Below are 16,706 nucleotides of genomic sequence, written 5' to 3' on the forward strand. Positions count from 1 at the left end.
AGGCCAGGTAGGGGAGGGATTACCTGCCCACACAATAGAGGGAGGATCTTACCTGGGAATCCTCACTTGGCTCCAGAGCTTCTCCCACCCTACCCACCCTCAGTTAATGTCTTCTTTTGCAGGTTAACTTTTCTTCACAGGTTTTGCAGGTTAACTTTTCTTCACAGGTATGCAGACGCTGCTACGTTAAGGTCGCTGTTAAAGGGCCGGAAAGGAATTTCCCTGCATTGCCAGGTTTCGCCTTTCCCGTAGCAAAACATCACAACTTTTGCGGTATCAGGCCTTGGGCGGAATCCTTTAGTCCATCTTCCTCTTTGCAGCGGCAATACCAGGGTTCCCCGTTAAAGGGGTTTCTGAAGGGAGGCTTTGACCATACGCCGAAAGGTCATCATTGCTCTCCCCTGCGGCGTCGGCGTAATGGGGGCGGCTATCTCTGCTTGAACATATGTTCTCCAGAGCCGGCCCATCCCTCCCCCACACACTGGATAACCCTGAAGCTCCCTAGGTCCCCGGCTGGGGACTGGGGAGGGAGAATGCCCAATGCCTGAGCCAAGGTCTACCCACATTTGAAATTTAATAAAGTTGTTGCCAATTTAATCCCATAGCATGTTGTCTTGAGTCATTATTCCACATGACGGGGGGGACCGCTTGGGATCTGGGGACTCCGCCTGTCCACGCAATGCATCTGCCAACATTTTAAAGCCAAAAGTTACAAAAATAGGCACCTTAACTTGCAACCTTGAATTTTTTGCCTACATACTGTTCCTCATAATAATCCAAACTGAGGAGGCAAAGGTTGTGCCTAGCTATTAAGCTCAGATGTGAGGATTAACAAAACTGAACCTTGTTCAGCCAAGGTAACAGTGATGGTAGTCAAAGGATGGGCCCTGTTTGTGTATGGGGCTTGCTGGTGTCCCAAAAAACCAGGCAGGATTTTTCAGGTGGCAGATAGCAGTTCTGTGACCAATTGTGTGATCCAATTCCAGGGTAATCTTTTTCAGCAACATGTGAAGGTAAGCTACATTATATGTTCTTTAGCGTAAGAAAAGATTTAGAAAATGCCAATTGTGGTTTTTCATATTTGGGCTCAGCAATTAGTGTAATAACAGTGCTTCAGCAGATCATATCCTATTCAAAAATAGGTCGTTTTAGGTATTTCCTGAATATAACAGAATATAAGAGCTCCAACAATGAAATTTCACACTATATTTATTTGATATGATTGTACAAAAAGTTGCATTCTTCCACTGTTGCCCGAGGTCAAGAATTATCCCACAAGAGATCCTTTCTCTGTTTTTCTCATAATAGGGTGGAATTAATTAAGTCCATTTAAAAATTCAACCACGAAGGCCGATCTATGGGGAGCGCCTGAGAACTGTCAACTTAAAGAAATCTCAGCAGACAGACATGTCACTGCTCCTAAATACGATGAGTAAATTAATGAAGAATTTTTTAAGAGCCGCTATATTTTAATAAAGTAATGCACAACCTACTATGGCTCAATTAATGACTTTAGGGACCCATCTGCATCTCATGTTCACTTCTTGTTGATTCAGACAGTGGCTTTCTGAAAAGAAAAAATGCATTCCTTGTCTAGAATCTCATGCATGTTCTACTTGAGATGGCTTTCCAAATGTTTGCCGGTCCAATTAAATAAACAAAATGGTTTCTTACTACCAAAGAATCCTGGCCTACAGTAACTCTCACAGTTGATGCTGATACTATCCACTGCTGTACTGCACTTCTGGCCAAACTGTATACATTATGGACAAGAAATGCCATGTATTATATCTAACATCCTCCCCCATCAGCCATTTTGGTTTTATATCAACTTTGCTCTATACTGAGTGGTTTGCCTCATTTTCTCATGGTGGTAACTGTTCATCCAGGTACACTGACATGGAGCACTTTCATTGTTCTTTCTTTCTCCCAGTGAACTGAATGATGTGGTCTAAACTGCACAGAACTGGTGTGGAGGCCACGGGACTGGATTCCATGACTTGGTGGTCCTTTCCAGCTTTGTAATTCTTTATAATTTATAATTTTGATCTAATACACACCACATATCACCACAACACATTCACGACTTGGTTCACTATGTGTCTGTCATTACCTTTTTTTATTGAATGGGAATAAAACATTGCCAAAAAAAGTAATGGTTTTTTCTAGCTGAAACTTGGGTCTTAGCCGAGAAGGAATATATTTCTTACAAGCAGACAGCAGCTGTTTTCTTTTGTTATCTTTATCCAAGCTATCAAATTCTGGAATAAACTTACTGAACTTGCTGCTGTGGGGTACAAGGGCACCTGTAAATCATGGCTAATGGAAGATGTTCATAGGGACCTTTCAGCTAAGTTCGAAAAGTGCTTGGGAAAAGGGTGTCCTACTAGACTTGCAGAAAATATAGTAGTCGAGGGCTGCATTACCAACATCCTTGAACTACTGTAAAGTGACAACCTTTAAACCCAAATCAGCTTCAAATGCAACTGGTTTTTATGTCAGGAGGATTTATTAGCAATGTTTTAAAGATGGTCGTTCAGGGAATGGATATGTAATGAAAGAATTTAATCTGAATATAGCCTTCATGCACTCAGGTGGTTTTAACAAGGGCCAATAAGGCATACCTCCTTGAGAAACGTTCACATCCATAGGTAGAGACAATGAAGGCAAGAAGATAAAGCAAACCTTGAAATGTAAGGGATGTGAGCTTAAAGTAAATGTGGAAAACAATAGTGAATCACTGTAGAGGAAGAGGGCAATATAATGTCATTAGATCTGAGAGAATGTAGAAACTGATATAAACTGGGAAGTCTCCAGTAAAAATTTTCAGAATATACTCAGATAATGGCAGAAAATTATATTAGGCTCAGTACTGGTGTAAAGACCACTGAGATTACATATTTGAAATGTTGAAGGGAATAGCATAAAGGCATTGTAGATTTATTAAATCAACAGTAAATTAGTAATTTCTATAGTTATACAACTGAGAGGAATGTTATATTCAAAGTGGAAGGAGAATGTGTTAGAACGAGAGAGAGAGAGACTTTGATAGAATTTCTGGTAGTAGATAAATTGATAGAAGGAAATAATTAGAAAATATAATCAAGAGAGGAACTTCTTTACACATCATTAGCATGTAATCAAGCACATATAGCTCTGTATTGAATTTGTATTATGCAGACCTAACTCATCTTGGCTCAGATAAATCAGTGGTAAAATAAGGATAATTCTGATCACAAAATTACAGTCATTGTTGTTAATGGAATGGAGATGCACACACATGAGTCTTGATCAATGGTTCTATTTCCAATTTCAGCCTATAGGTTCTCTCTAATAGCAATCTGCTTCCAGCCAACTCCTGATTCTCTACCAAAAGACACCCAAACCCACTTGAGATCATGTCATGCCACTGCAGGCTTCAGCATAAATGTGGAGCTGTAGCAGCTACTCAATATTGGGAAAATATGAGAGAGGCAATGGAGCCTAGCGGCCAGCAGTATTGACTAATCTCTGGGACAATGAAGCCAACTGACTTTATCTTTCCCTTTAAACCAGCAAATGGGTAATTGTCATGAGAGAAATGAGAGAAAAATAGTACAAGAGCTCTAGGATCAGCTCTGTGGTGCTATAGACAAAGAATAACATGATTATTATGCCCTGGATTCTAGTGGTTACATAAGAATTTTGACTCTAGTACTTCTGCATAACAGTCACACATTCCTTTCTAGCTTACCCTACTATAACCCACCAAGTTTTCTCTATGCAAGGCCACAAGTTATAGACTACAATCATAAAGGCCTGGTTTTTTTTCCTTGACTGTGTCAGGTTTCATAGGTAGCGTGTTGTTTTATAATGTGAAGGGCTACATTTAGTTTAAGAAGATTGTTTTTTCTAGGAGTCAGGATGTCTTTCTGCTAGTCATAGAAGCAGATGGTAACTCTCGTTTTCTGCTGGTGAATTGCAGGTCTAGCAACACAAGGCTAGGATTTATTTTTGTAGAAGGAAGGTGCACATGCAAAGTTTTTCTATAGGTATTTTGCATATCAATACCTCCTGCACCTAATAAATGGGGGAGGGTTCAGTTTGCATTTCTTAGTACAGAAAGTATTGACCTGATGTGTAGAGATCTCTCCTATTCTACTTAATTCAAGAGGGTTCTGGAAGCTTCTCTGTGTGAAAGAAGCAAGAAGAAGGTTCGTGATGTTTGGGTTATTCCTTCAGAGAGGCATAGCTGGCTCAAACTGGTTCTGTTATCTCTTTCAGACAAGGCTGTTGCTTAACTCTTCTCCATCTTGGCAGAGCTGCCTAAGGTACAACATGATGTCGCAGGCCATTCACATGAGGTTAAAGACCTTGCCCTCAGAACGCACAGCTGTGCTCTGCTCCCAGAGCAAAGGCTGGATGAAGCACCTTGGCCAAGAGAAGGTGGCTAGATATTCTAAAGTGAAGGCCAAGAGATGCTCAGCTGCTGAATCTCAGTATCCCTGGGATGGTAAGGATGTACAGAGTCATCATTATCTGAACTGGGAGCAGTGCCATATACCGTATTTTTCACTCTATAAGACGCACCAGACCACAAGTCGCACCTAGTTTTTGGAGGAGGAAAACAAGAAAAAAAATATTCTGAATCTCAGAAGCCAGAACAGCAAGAGGGATCGCTGTGCAGTGAAAGCAGCAATCCCTCTTGCTGTTCTGGCTTCTGGGATAGCTGCGCAGCCTGATTTCGCTCCATAAGACGCACACCCATTTCTCCTTACTTTTTAGGAGGGAAAAAGTGAGTCTTATAGAGCAAAAAATACGGTATATATTATATTACTACTACCAAGACGCAAGTGCTTTGTCACAAAGGAAACCATCATGGCCCCTCTGAATGCTTCAAAATATTGAATTCTGTTTATACTAGTCCACTCTGAAGCCCTATAGATAATGGGATAAGACTAGGAAAAAGCAAAGGGTCCATAGTTACAATGCCAACTAATTTGCAAAACAGGACCACCACACTAGTGAAATGTACTGCTCCAGACTTCTGGGTGAGCCTTTCGTGAAATGGTATTTTGGGAAGTGCAGCAAGGTGGTTGTTAGCATGTAGCTAATTGCACTATATTTCCATAAGCCTTGCATCAGAGAATTAACATGACTGAGGACGGCATATCGTTTCTCTGGACTCACTTCAAAGGAAATGCCTAATTCAATAGCAAAGCATGGTTTGTTTTATTATTAATATGGATGCTGGAGATCATTTTCAAAGAAAGCCGTTTGCACACTTTGAAAATTAATTATGTTAAGGTTATTATAAACTAAATGTTGGGAGTCCAAACACATGTTTCCAATATACAGATTAATTAAATCTCAATGATTTGTAATATTACATAAAGTGACTTTGCGATCAGCAAACTAGAATCTCTTTTCTTTCTTTTTGAAACTACTTTTCCTCCTTCTTGCTTAAAACACCCAATAACATTACAGCAACTATAGTTTTAGTCATGAGTAGTTAAAATCATTAATTTCCATCTGAACATGTATCACATGCTAGTTTAAAAATCAGGGGGGAACCACAAGCCTAACGTAATTAAAATGCAATTCTGAAGACACAGTGGGTGGATGGCTATTTACATGTGAAAGCGCAGAATAAATGAGTCTCATAAATTATGCACGGAAAACCAGCAGAATTTAGGAGATCAAATATATATTTTTTGAAATGAAGCAAGAGCTGCTGGCAGTGGGACTCCATTCTCCCCTCCCAGGAAGCTGACAGAAGAGTCTCTTTCAAACATACTAATGAATTTCAGCTCCATAACTGCTTGTGAGCAAGGCCAAGATCACCTTAAAAAGGAATAGGCAACCAATCATGCTGTCACTTGTGCTGCTGGTAGCCATCCTGCTGATCAATCTGCTACATCTGGTGCCTTTGGAGACAAGCACGACTAAAGGATGAAGGGAAAGATCACGCTTCCAAAAGAGGAAGGGAAATTTCTCTCCCTCCACTTGCACTTTGTCTTTTCTTTCTTTCTTTCTTTCTTTCTTTCTTTCTTTCTTTCTTTCTTTCTCTCTCGGGGGGGGAGAGGGAGAGAGAAAGGAAAAAAAGAAAAGAAAAGAAAAGAAAAGAAAGAAAGAAAGAAAGAAAGATTAGTTCAAGATCTGCTCTGACTTTCTTCATTTATAAAATGGTTGCACTGAGATGGTAAACTATTCATTTTCCTTGCATGATATGGATTTTATCCTGGCATGTCCATCAGAACATTACTCTCCTGTCACTACAGCTATTCTATTTCAGTAAATGGGCTTGGGGAATGTGATCATAGCTCTGGATCAAATAGGGCGACATGAAGTGTTCCAAAGTAATCCAAATGGTCTTTTTGGTCAACAGAAGTCTTATCATTATCAATCATTTATTAACCCCCCTGACCCAAATGAGTATGCGATATACAAAGATTATTTCTTTTAATGCTTTGGAACTTTAAAGCCCTAAACAGTTTGGGTACCACAAAGACAGTCTTCTTCCTTATGAAGTATCAGGTGCCATCCTCTGTCTGCCTACACTGGCAGATGTTAGGTGAGTAGCAACTGGAGAGAGGGTCTTTCCAATGGCGGTGCCACCTTTGCAGAATAACACCTTCTCAATCACTTTGACAGAAGGTTAAATCGTTTTTATTCTCAGACTTTCATAGTAGTTTTTATTGTTGCTTTTAGAGAGCCATGCTCTGATTTAATATTCTTAAATATTAAAATAAGTCTTAACTCTTGCCTATTTTGGGGGATTTTAAGATCAGTGTTCTTATTTATGTGAATCACTTTGAACATTTTCATTGTTAAATATGAGAATAACTATGATAATTTAAAAACCTAAGGATTTGATGAGTACTAACTTAATAATACATGGAAATTCATATTGACTCTCTTTAAGAGATTTCTGTAGCTATCAAGGCCACTTACCTTAGAAGGACCGTGGAAAGAGTCTCAAGCAAATTGACACAAGCTTATTTTAGTCCTTATACATTTGGAAGCATCTGTAAGAGATACTCTTAGAAAATGAAGGAAACAGGGGAAAAAATCATTCCACCGTTGAACCTGGTTGAACAACAAAACAAAGATTGCATTCTATTTCTGTCATTTATTAATGAGAATAAAGAAACATTTCATCTTCGGCATTTCAACTAATAGTTGATGGGGGGGCTTGAAATGGAATATAATTTAAATACAATTTAAAAAATACTACAGAGCATAATTTTTTGCATCATTCTCAAACAAAAGAAGGGGGTCGTCAAAACCATTCACAAGTCATAAACATTTTGAATGCTGTCCTTGATCCTCATGCTATCATTTTGGGCAGTTTTATTAGCCTCGTAAGCATGAGGCCCAGAGTATTACTTTTAGCAGGGCTAGCAAGCCAAGGAGAACAATCAAGTTTCTCAGATAGCTGAGACCATTTACGGAGAACCAGACTTGGCTTTGTGGAATGCCACAAATCACAAGCCTGCTTCAAGGATTGTTTTCAAGCCAAAGCATCTGTGTAGGAAAAGGACAATGTAAAATCGAGGTGAGATAGGTTCAAAGTCTCTTCTATTAAATTCCAGTGAATGCTTGGGGTACATCTGCTTAGCAACTACCTGGGTTATTGCTTCAGAACTAATAGGGAACCATCAAAAATAAAATAGCAGTAAATGTCTTTCCCTAAGACACCCTCTGCACTGATATCTAAAAACCAAATGTCCTGATTATTTAACTCATGGAAGTCCCACAGTGCTATTCTCCATCTGTTACATGTGCCTGCACCACAAGAAGGAAAGTGAGGAAAAAAGAGGGGTATTGATGTGCATTCGATTACCTTCAAAGCCATTATCTAGCTTACATTGTCTTGCATACATATAAAGCCCTGACCCAATGACAGTCAGGGATAAGTACACTTCTTAGGTTATAAAGCACTGCAAAAAGTGCCAGAAGAGGTGCAGAATTTTATTTTAGAGTTGTGATGCACCCAATGGCATTTGTCTTCTCTCTATGCACACATTCCAGCTTTGACATTCGGTCTCTTCTAAGATATGTGATTTTTCAGTATGTTCCCATGTCTTTTAACATTATGTGGAAGTTGCTTCAACAGGCCGAATGTTTTCTGTTTTCTAAACAGGAACAGTTCTAGGGAATGAAATTTGACATGTATAAAATGGCTCTCAGGAGCCACTAAAGAGTATAAAATCAACTCCCGGAGAAAAATAAGCTTACATCCCACGGGTACACCACATAGTCACAACTTCACTCCCACAGAATTCAGTTAAGAGTTGTTGATAAAGCTAAGGCTGTCAGGCCCAAAGGGCTATGTCTAACTTTGCCATGGTGGCCTTTCCGTGTTTTTCATACTCTTGCTCCGGTGTAGGAGCTTCCCCTTCTGCTGAACATTCAAACCATCAGAGCTTTCCATTTTCTGCTTGGAAGATGGGTTGACAGATTCCCTCTCTGTAACAGAAGCATGTTTTAGCGAGAGGCTATGCCTGTCTACAGGAAATGTGGATGTTGGTTCAGGCTCAGGCTTGTGTTTTGGAAGTACATTCAAGCCCCTTTCTTCTAGTCCATCTGCTCTGTCATCTTCCTGCTTTGGAAAACACTGGCTGGCTCCCACTTTCTTTGCTTTTTGGTCCCTTAAATTCCGAAGAGTTTCGAAGGCCTGGTCCAGTTCCCTTTGCAAGGTTTCCATTTCACTGGCTGCCTTATCCCGTTGCTCTCCACAGACTTTGAGGGAACGTTCCAAAGACAGGAAGAACTCTTTTCCAAACTTTGACAAGGCCTCATCACCTTAAGGGTAAATTAAAAGAAGGTAGGGAGCTATACTGCACCATTCATTCAACCTAAACAATAGTAAGGCATAAATAAGCAGTTGATTTGAAACTGTTTGTGATAACATAGTATTTAATGCATTTCAGTGATCAACTGTATCTTCTCAATGTGCTATTTATCATGAACCTAGAAAAGAATGGCAAGCTAGAACATTACTAGAGAGCCCTCTCAGCTATTAGAAAAGCAACAGGTTATAGATGCCTTTCATTATCAAATAAAGCCCCAAATGTGCTTCTGGCATGTGTGAAATTTGAGCTTCCACTGACGGGATATTGGATATCACTTGCAACAAAGATGGGGAATCTGTGGCCCTCCAGATGTTGTTGGACACTTCCAACTCATCAGCAAACATGGTATGGGATTATGGGAGTTGTAGTCCAATAACACCTGAGTCAAGGTGAGCCTTACAATTTCCAAACTGTGACTGATACTTTAACTTTGAAGATACTGGTTCACAACATCATAAACTATACATTCACATTCAAACACACCATATAAGATACATTCATTGGAGTAAAAGATAAAAATCAGGAACCAACCAAAGGAGGAACTTCATTTTTATTTTTTATTTTTTTACAAAATCTCCTCATTACTGCTCAAGTCTTGAATTAGGTTGAATGTACTAGATCAGCTATTTTCTATTTGGCCTAATGCTGAAAATTAAGGATAAATCAGTGGTGCAAGATATCTAAGAGTGGCTCTCTTCCCATGCCTTTTTTTTAAAAAAAGAGGCAAGACACCAAGACAAGCCTATCAAGTGCATCCTTTACCAATCCAAATTGTGCAAATAAGGTTCTTACCTTCGTGCTGCTGATTCACTGGTGGAGCCAAAGTTTCAACTGCATATTGGATTTGTTCTGCATTGTTCCTAAAAGCAGTGAGGAAGTCTCTCAAAGCTGCCTCTGAAGCTTCTGCTTTAAGTTTTGTATAAGAAGAAAAAACATCTACAAGAGAAAGTGGAAAATTATCAATTGCTCCCTGGAGATCTGTATTAAAAGTATGAAGCAGCAAGAGAGAGAGAAATCTTGCATTTGAGTTGTTTTCAGGTGTTTGAAACACTAAACATTTGTATTTCATGCCTGTCAGTATTTTGAAATTGTTTTTGTTTATGCTGCTATTACAGACATGTATTTACCTTGTAATGGTGAACATAGAACCATGGCAACATTATCTTGAAATGTGTGGTATGCTTGCTTTATCCCATCAAAGACAGCTTCGGTGTACTTAACTTGAAGATTATACAAATTTCTGTGGAAGTTAAGTTCAGCTTGCAAAGCAAGTATCTAGGAGGGGGGAAATAAACAAAATGCAATATTAGGCATCAATGAACCTAATGCATACTGGCTCAATCAGATGTCATGAGATGTCACATGAACCCATGCAAACCTTAGCCATTCTTCTTTCTTGGCATCTAGTTGACAAACACCATTGGTGGCTGACTAGCAAACCAGAATGTAGAAGCATGGTTTCAGTCCTGGTTTGAACTTGTGCCAATTGCGGTTGATATGACATCTGAAATAATAAACCATGGCTTCAGCCGTTTGCTGTGCTTTCTAATACTGCTGTGCTATAGAAAAGGAGTCCTACTAGAAAGGAAAATAAAAGCAGTCAAGCAGCTTTTACTGGTGGTTCCACAGCATGTTCTCCTCCCAACTAACCATCCTCTGCTCTGTCTCCCTGCCTAGTAGCTTTAAGTGTCTTGATCTGCTTCACTTAGCAGGTGGGCAACATTAATGCACATACAGTGGAAAGCTTTATAGCGGATAACTGCAGATCAAGCTGATGTCAACCGCACAGCTGCAAAGGCCGGTTGAAAGCAATTGGGGGTGGAGTGGGACAGGAAATCGCTGCCCAGCTTGCAGGCTTTGACATGCTGATAGCTTGCACAGAATTCAGCTCTTGTGTCTCCACTGGAGGTAGGTTAAGTATTTGCAGTCCTGAGGAAATTTGGAGTTTTACAGAATGCAACTGAAAGTGAAGTAAACTGTAGCAGGATGAGGGAAAGGTCTTGGGGTTTGCAACACTCCCAATTCCTTCTCTCTCTCTCTCTCTCTCTCTCTCTCTCTCTCTCTCTCTCTCTCTCTCTCTCATGCACACACACACAAAAATGCAGACTTTTTATTTTCTGATGCTTTTGCCAATGCAGAACCACCTGTTGAATGTCCACCTGTTATAGAAACCTTGAATAGTAAGGACACTGATTAACGAGACCACATTGCCACAACAGGCTGGGAATTTCTATTCTGTGAAGTGTAAGCACCGCATACTGTGTTTGACCGTGCAAAGCACACCTGATGGCTGTGACTGTTTCTGAACAGCACAATCAATGAAATTGAGTGCGAAAATTGGTAGAGACATCAAAGATTCAATTCCTACAAGTATGTGCCAAACACACATTGCTGGGATTTTTTTCTCCTATAGCACAAAATGTCCACAATGAAAAATATACATTATGAATTGTGCAGATGAGTTTTAGTCTCCCAGCCCAAGGAAGGGGCAAATGCAAAGAGTCCGCTATTAAGAAAGTAAAGAGAGGAACTGTCAAAAAAATATCCATACCGTTTGCAGTTCCTTATTGAGAATGTGGAGGACACCAAGGGAAAGGGCAATTTACTACTAATCTTCCCAACAAACCACCCTACTTGCCAACTGCTCAGTATTATTCTTTCAGACCAAGGACATGTCTCTGAACTGCTAGGTATGTTTCAGAGATACCCACAGTCACCTCTCATTTCCTGTAGCCACATCACAGAAGTATATCCTCTAGGGTGACTATCTCATGAGCTAGTAGGCAGTGATAGTAATCAAACTCTTAAAAGAGTTAGTTGTACCTTTGACAAATGTCTCTGATCCTCAAACATTGCAATATTGTTAAGAAAAACAACAAAAATAATGAAATATAGAAATAAGTTTTGAGTATTTTTCTAGTAAAAAATAATAATCAGTGAATACAACATTTATATGAAGTTTTTAAACGGCACCCTTTATAGACTGCTTTACAGGTTGCAAAACAGGCTTATGCAGCAAGAATCTGTTTCTATTCTAAGAAATAATCTTTGCAACACTTCCCCGTTTCATGCTCCAGTTTGTACAGCTGAGGGGAAAGAGAGCCAAGAACTACAACAAAAACAAATTTATACTTTTTTAAAGTACAAATTATTGCATGACATTTTTCATGCATTAATCTTTGGCCATGTTTTCCCTGATAATGCTTTTCATGATGCACAAGGCACAAGATTAACAAAGTCCTTGCCCCCCAGATAATGAATGTACTGGGAAAATATGAATGTTTTACTTTTTATGTGGTTTGCTACCTTTACACTAGTACTGCAACATCAAGTAGCAGGAGATAAGTGAAGTACAACAAAGGCATATTTTTGAGGAAACTCATTAAATGGTCACTTCCTTGCCCCCCGAGGGAATCCAATAGCCCACAGAAACATAAATATTATGAAATGGGCCTTAGATAATTTTAACTTCCAAGATTTTTGGCCATCTGTAGCAAGAAGTACTGAGCTAGATGCCAGATCATCTTAGTGACCTAATGTACTTTCCCAGGCACAAGATCAAATTGTTCCAAGATGAGCTGATTGAAAATGAACAAAGAGCAGCAGATTGGCTGTTCTGCTAGAAATCCCAAGAGAGTAGGCTAGCCCTTAAAGATACTGCTCCACCAGGTGTCTTCTTCTCAGTAGACTCTGGCTGTTTATGTCTCACTTTAGTGTTGCAGGGGCAGAAATGAAATTAAACCATAAGATGGTCTACTTGAACAACCTCTTGCACAAGCAGAAGCTAACGATAAGCAGTAGGACCTACCCTCCATAACACTGTGTAAGCTCTTGTTCTTCTCTTGTTCTTCCACTCAGAGTTCTTTGGGTCCAGCTAGCTGTCACTTACATTAAATCTTTCCAGTTATTACATAGTGCTGTAATAACTGCAGCTTAATGCTCTCAGGCAACTCAGTGGCTAGAGAGCTGGGTTTAAAATTGTGGGTGCTTTGTCCAAAGTTCTCTCTCTAGTTATGGACCTGCTGCATTTTTGGTCACTCTTGGCCTCAGTTCATCTTGTGTAGGATGGGAATTATTGAATCTTTGTGTAGAATGTAGAGAGTAACAGAAAAAGTAAATGTGATGTGCAAATTAAATTATTAGAAGCTGTTGTAGTATTACAAAGGTTAACTAAGTAACAAGCCAATGACTCGACGTGTTCAGGCAAGGTCTGACAAGCTAATGCTTTATGAGACTCCAGCTACTTCAGCATAGTTTTAAATGTTCCTACCCTGCTTTCTTCCTATACTCAAAGAAATATGGCATCCCTATTAATCAAAACTTGTCTTCCTTGAATACTACAAGGAGTTGCTTCATACCAAGTCAGAGCTCTGTTCTATCTACCTCAGTAACTGTTTCTCCCGAGACAGGAAGTAGTTTTCCAGGTTGTCAGGCAGAGATTCTTCTCAATCCTACTCTTTTATCTGGAAATGCCAAGGACTGAACTTAAGACCTTTCTTACATAACATGAGCTCTAAAATTGGTTCTCCCTGTTCAACACAAATGAAGACTATTAACCTTAATTAACTTAAATAGAGAGGACTGGAACTCCTTGATCTACTTATGCCATTAAGAACAAGCCTTCCCATGCACAAAACTGGAAAGAAGAAAGAAGTCCAACAAAGAAGAATTGCTCCTAAAATCAATGGGCTATGCAGAGCTAACAGCAAGAATAAGAGATCAACATGATGGACAGTTTATGGAAGAGTGGAATTTTTGGCTTATTTGAAAAAATATGTAACAACCAAATGAAATCGTGGGCAGGATTTGAAATGTGAGCAATGGGACGAAATGATAATATATGAACTAGAGGAATATATATTAGATGTGTGATGTAACAGAGGAATACAGTCATGCCTTGGGAGTCGAATGGAATCCATTCCGGAAGTCCATTTGACTTCTGAAATGTTTGGAAACCAAAGCACAGCTTCTGATTGGCTGTGGGATGTCAGAGTATAAGAGAAATGTATAACAATTTTGAAGTCTGAAATTATGTTATGAAAATCTAATTAAAATTAAAAATCTAATTAAAAAATAAAGAACCTTCCCAATTTTTTTTTTTAAAAGAATGGTCTCTCACACTCAAGTGTTTAAATGCTTCCATCAGCTAGAGTGTAACATTTCTTTCTGACATGGAACCAGAACGCAGTTTGCAGAACTTCCTTTCACACATACACACCCCAAAAGAAAAGTCAGCACTGCATGATTCATACTTAATTAAAGCTTCACTTGTCAAAGAAAAAAAAATGAATGGCTATGATTTAAAGGCATGATACACAGATTGGAGAAGTATACTTATTGCTGGAGCTTTGTTTGCTAGCATTACCACAGCAGTTCCTGCTGCTAAAGAGACAAGCAGCTTGTCTCTTCAGCAGAATGAAGTACAACAGAATCAGCCAAAGCTCAGGCTGCCCACACAGCTCCTGCAATATGTGCATGTTAGTCTTTTGGATTGTAGCCTGTATTTTGGATAGATTCCCACTAATGATCTGGAGCAGCCTTAAGCCAGACAATCAAAGGAGACCCACTAATAGATCCCTGCCTCAAAGAGGTCCATTAAATTGTCAGACATCTGGTAGAGACCCAAAGGGATAAGTTCTAGATTGAGAAGTCTAAATTCTAGCTTGAGCAGCATTTAAAAATCAGAATAGAACATGTGAAAGGGCAAAATCATAACTGGAGATCCATCACTTGGAAAATGAGAAATTTTAAAGAAAACATTTGACCTCCTAACAAAGTTCTACATAAACGCTTTTTTAAGTTCCTGGGAAAGAAACACTGTTATTAGCCTATTATGATTTAGCAGAACTTGACATGTTAAGCTAAGTTTTTTGAAATATATATATGTAAGAACAGAAATTGTCTTCACGTTGGGAAACATAAGATACTTCCTTGTGAACTTTTGCCTTTTGTTCCATGGAAGTTTTCAAGCTCCTTCCTGCTTGTTTTAAAACAGCTCTTTGGTTCCTGAAGTGGGAAGAAAGAACAAGAAAACTTCCAAATCATATTTAAGTTTCTGTTTTAAAGGAATGGCTGCCTATTTTTCTGTGTGCCTCAGGAGCTGGCCATGAATAGAAGCATTCATAAGCTCCTATTGGTCAAACCCACAAAAAAGTGGCCTTGCCAGCAGGAAGTGAGACTAATGCCTGCACAGCCACTCAACAAAAGAATTCTAACCTTTATACATTAGCTGTGCGATAAGGTTTGTACAAGGGGAAAATTGACCAGTGACTGCAAAGTAGGTCAAATCTGTTAAAAAGAAGGGCGGAGGGAGAGGATGTTAAACTGAAATAAACCCCCCCATTTCCTCACCTGTTGCATTGCCATTTGCCTGGAATAATTTTGAGCCTTTACCAGGGCTTCTGCTGCCCTTTTAGCACGTTGCTGAGGGGCACCCTTGGGGAAGGCTGGAAGCGTCGCAAGCACATTCTCCACAGTGAACTCCTGGCTCAAGGAATTCTCCAGGATTTCCTGAAAAACATTGAGGGGGGGAGTAGTATAAAAGGAGCACTTTACCCAAGGATAGTTTAAAGGAGCCATTCAATTTCTGCCCCCAATCACAGGTATCAACAGAAAACCCTCAAAGCGTAAATTTAACTGCTAGGCGATTTTACCATAGCTGCAGCATGTGTGATGGTGGTACTCTTCCATCTTGCTTCATGCTGATGAAAACCACTTAATTTACACATGTTCCTGTAACGTGGTTAAGATGGTTGTCACTATGCTAGAGGTTACAGCAGGGTAGCTTGCTCAGATCCTGTGCTTCCCTAGCAGTGACACCAAAAGCACATCAAGAACAAAGAGGAGGCAACAGAGTACCGTATTTTTTTATCTATAAGACTCCCTTCTAAAAAGTAAGGGGAAATGTGTGTGCGTCTTATGGAGCGAATGCAGGCTGTGCAGCTATCACAGAAGCCAGAACAGCAAGAGGGATTGCTGCGCAGTGAAAGCAGCAATCCCTCTTGCTGTTCTGGCTTCTGAGATTCAAAATTTTTTTTTCTTGTTTTTCTCCTCCATAAACTAGCTGCGTCTTGTGGTCTGGTGTGTCTTATAGAGCGAAAAATATGGTAAATAGCATCTGTCACAATGTCGCTAGCATTTTAGTCACCGTCTACCAATTACAACGATGCTCAATGATGATGGAGTTGTGTAGTAGACAATACCTCATGACACAAGTTTTGCAAGCTTCTTAGGGAGGTAAATTTTAAGATCTGACTTATCACCTGAAATCAAGTAGTAATTAGAATTGTATGCCAATAAATACCAAATTATAATTTAAACAGACCTTTCAAAACAACAACCACCCACAATTGTCTATTGTTACATAGCCTTCAACATAGGATTCTTTTTCTATATTGAAAGCTACACACACAAGGTTAAAATAAAAGACACTACAAAAGAAGGTATAATCCCCTGTCAGGTTCAGAATGATGGAATTTCTTCTCTGCTTCATTTGAAGTTTATGGCTACACTTAGTGCTACAAAACATTTTGAAAGTGTACAATTAATAAGAGAAACCACACAGCAGGCTGTGGAGAAAATATTTTCAGCCGGGGATTTAGGTGCCATAAAGCAGAGGTCAAAACCTCTATGAACAGACTAATTTACTATAAATCTTTTCAACTTGATTAATGTTGTTGATCTCTGTGATAAAAATAGAAAGCCCCAGTCAGGACTAGCCTCTCATGAAGAGTGTTCATCAAATGCAATGGAACTTGGACGATAAGGATCTGAATGTTAAGTAATAATTGGGAGTAAAAATATAAAAGAGCAAAGAATAAACTGGGTATAGATGGCAAGAAAATTGAGGAATAGTCTTCCACTAACAGA

At 39.4% G+C, this 16,706-nt stretch overlaps 1 protein-coding gene across 6 annotated transcripts in view; it reads right to left on the reverse strand.

Moving 5' to 3' along the window:
• Positions 1–1,191: 1,191 nt before the first annotated feature.
• Positions 1,192–16,706, reverse strand: part of LOC309380529 (uncharacterized protein) — a 55,984-nt gene continuing 40,469 nt past the window's right edge. For 5 of the 6 annotated variants that reach the window (XM_081930587.1, XM_081930585.1, XM_081930588.1 and 2 more), the window contains 5 exons: positions 15,189–15,347; positions 9,965–10,112; positions 9,630–9,773; positions 6,934–8,787; positions 1,192–1,567 (listed from right to left, as the gene is read on the reverse strand). In XM_081930587.1, coding sequence (XP_081786713.1) covers positions 8,318–8,787; positions 9,630–9,773; positions 9,965–10,112; positions 15,189–15,347 — 921 coding nt within the window. In that variant the 3' untranslated portion in view covers positions 1,192–1,567; positions 6,934–8,317. Of the gene's footprint in view, positions 1,568–6,933; positions 8,841–9,629; positions 9,774–9,964; positions 10,113–15,188; positions 15,348–16,706 lie in introns of those variants that run through there. The other variant, XM_081930590.1, reaches the window with a different exon arrangement.

This window comes from Podarcis melisellensis, assembly GCF_964234715.1.
Source record: "Podarcis melisellensis genome assembly, chromosome: 11".
NCBI classification, from domain to species: domain Eukaryota; kingdom Metazoa; phylum Chordata; class Lepidosauria; order Squamata; family Lacertidae; genus Podarcis; species Podarcis melisellensis.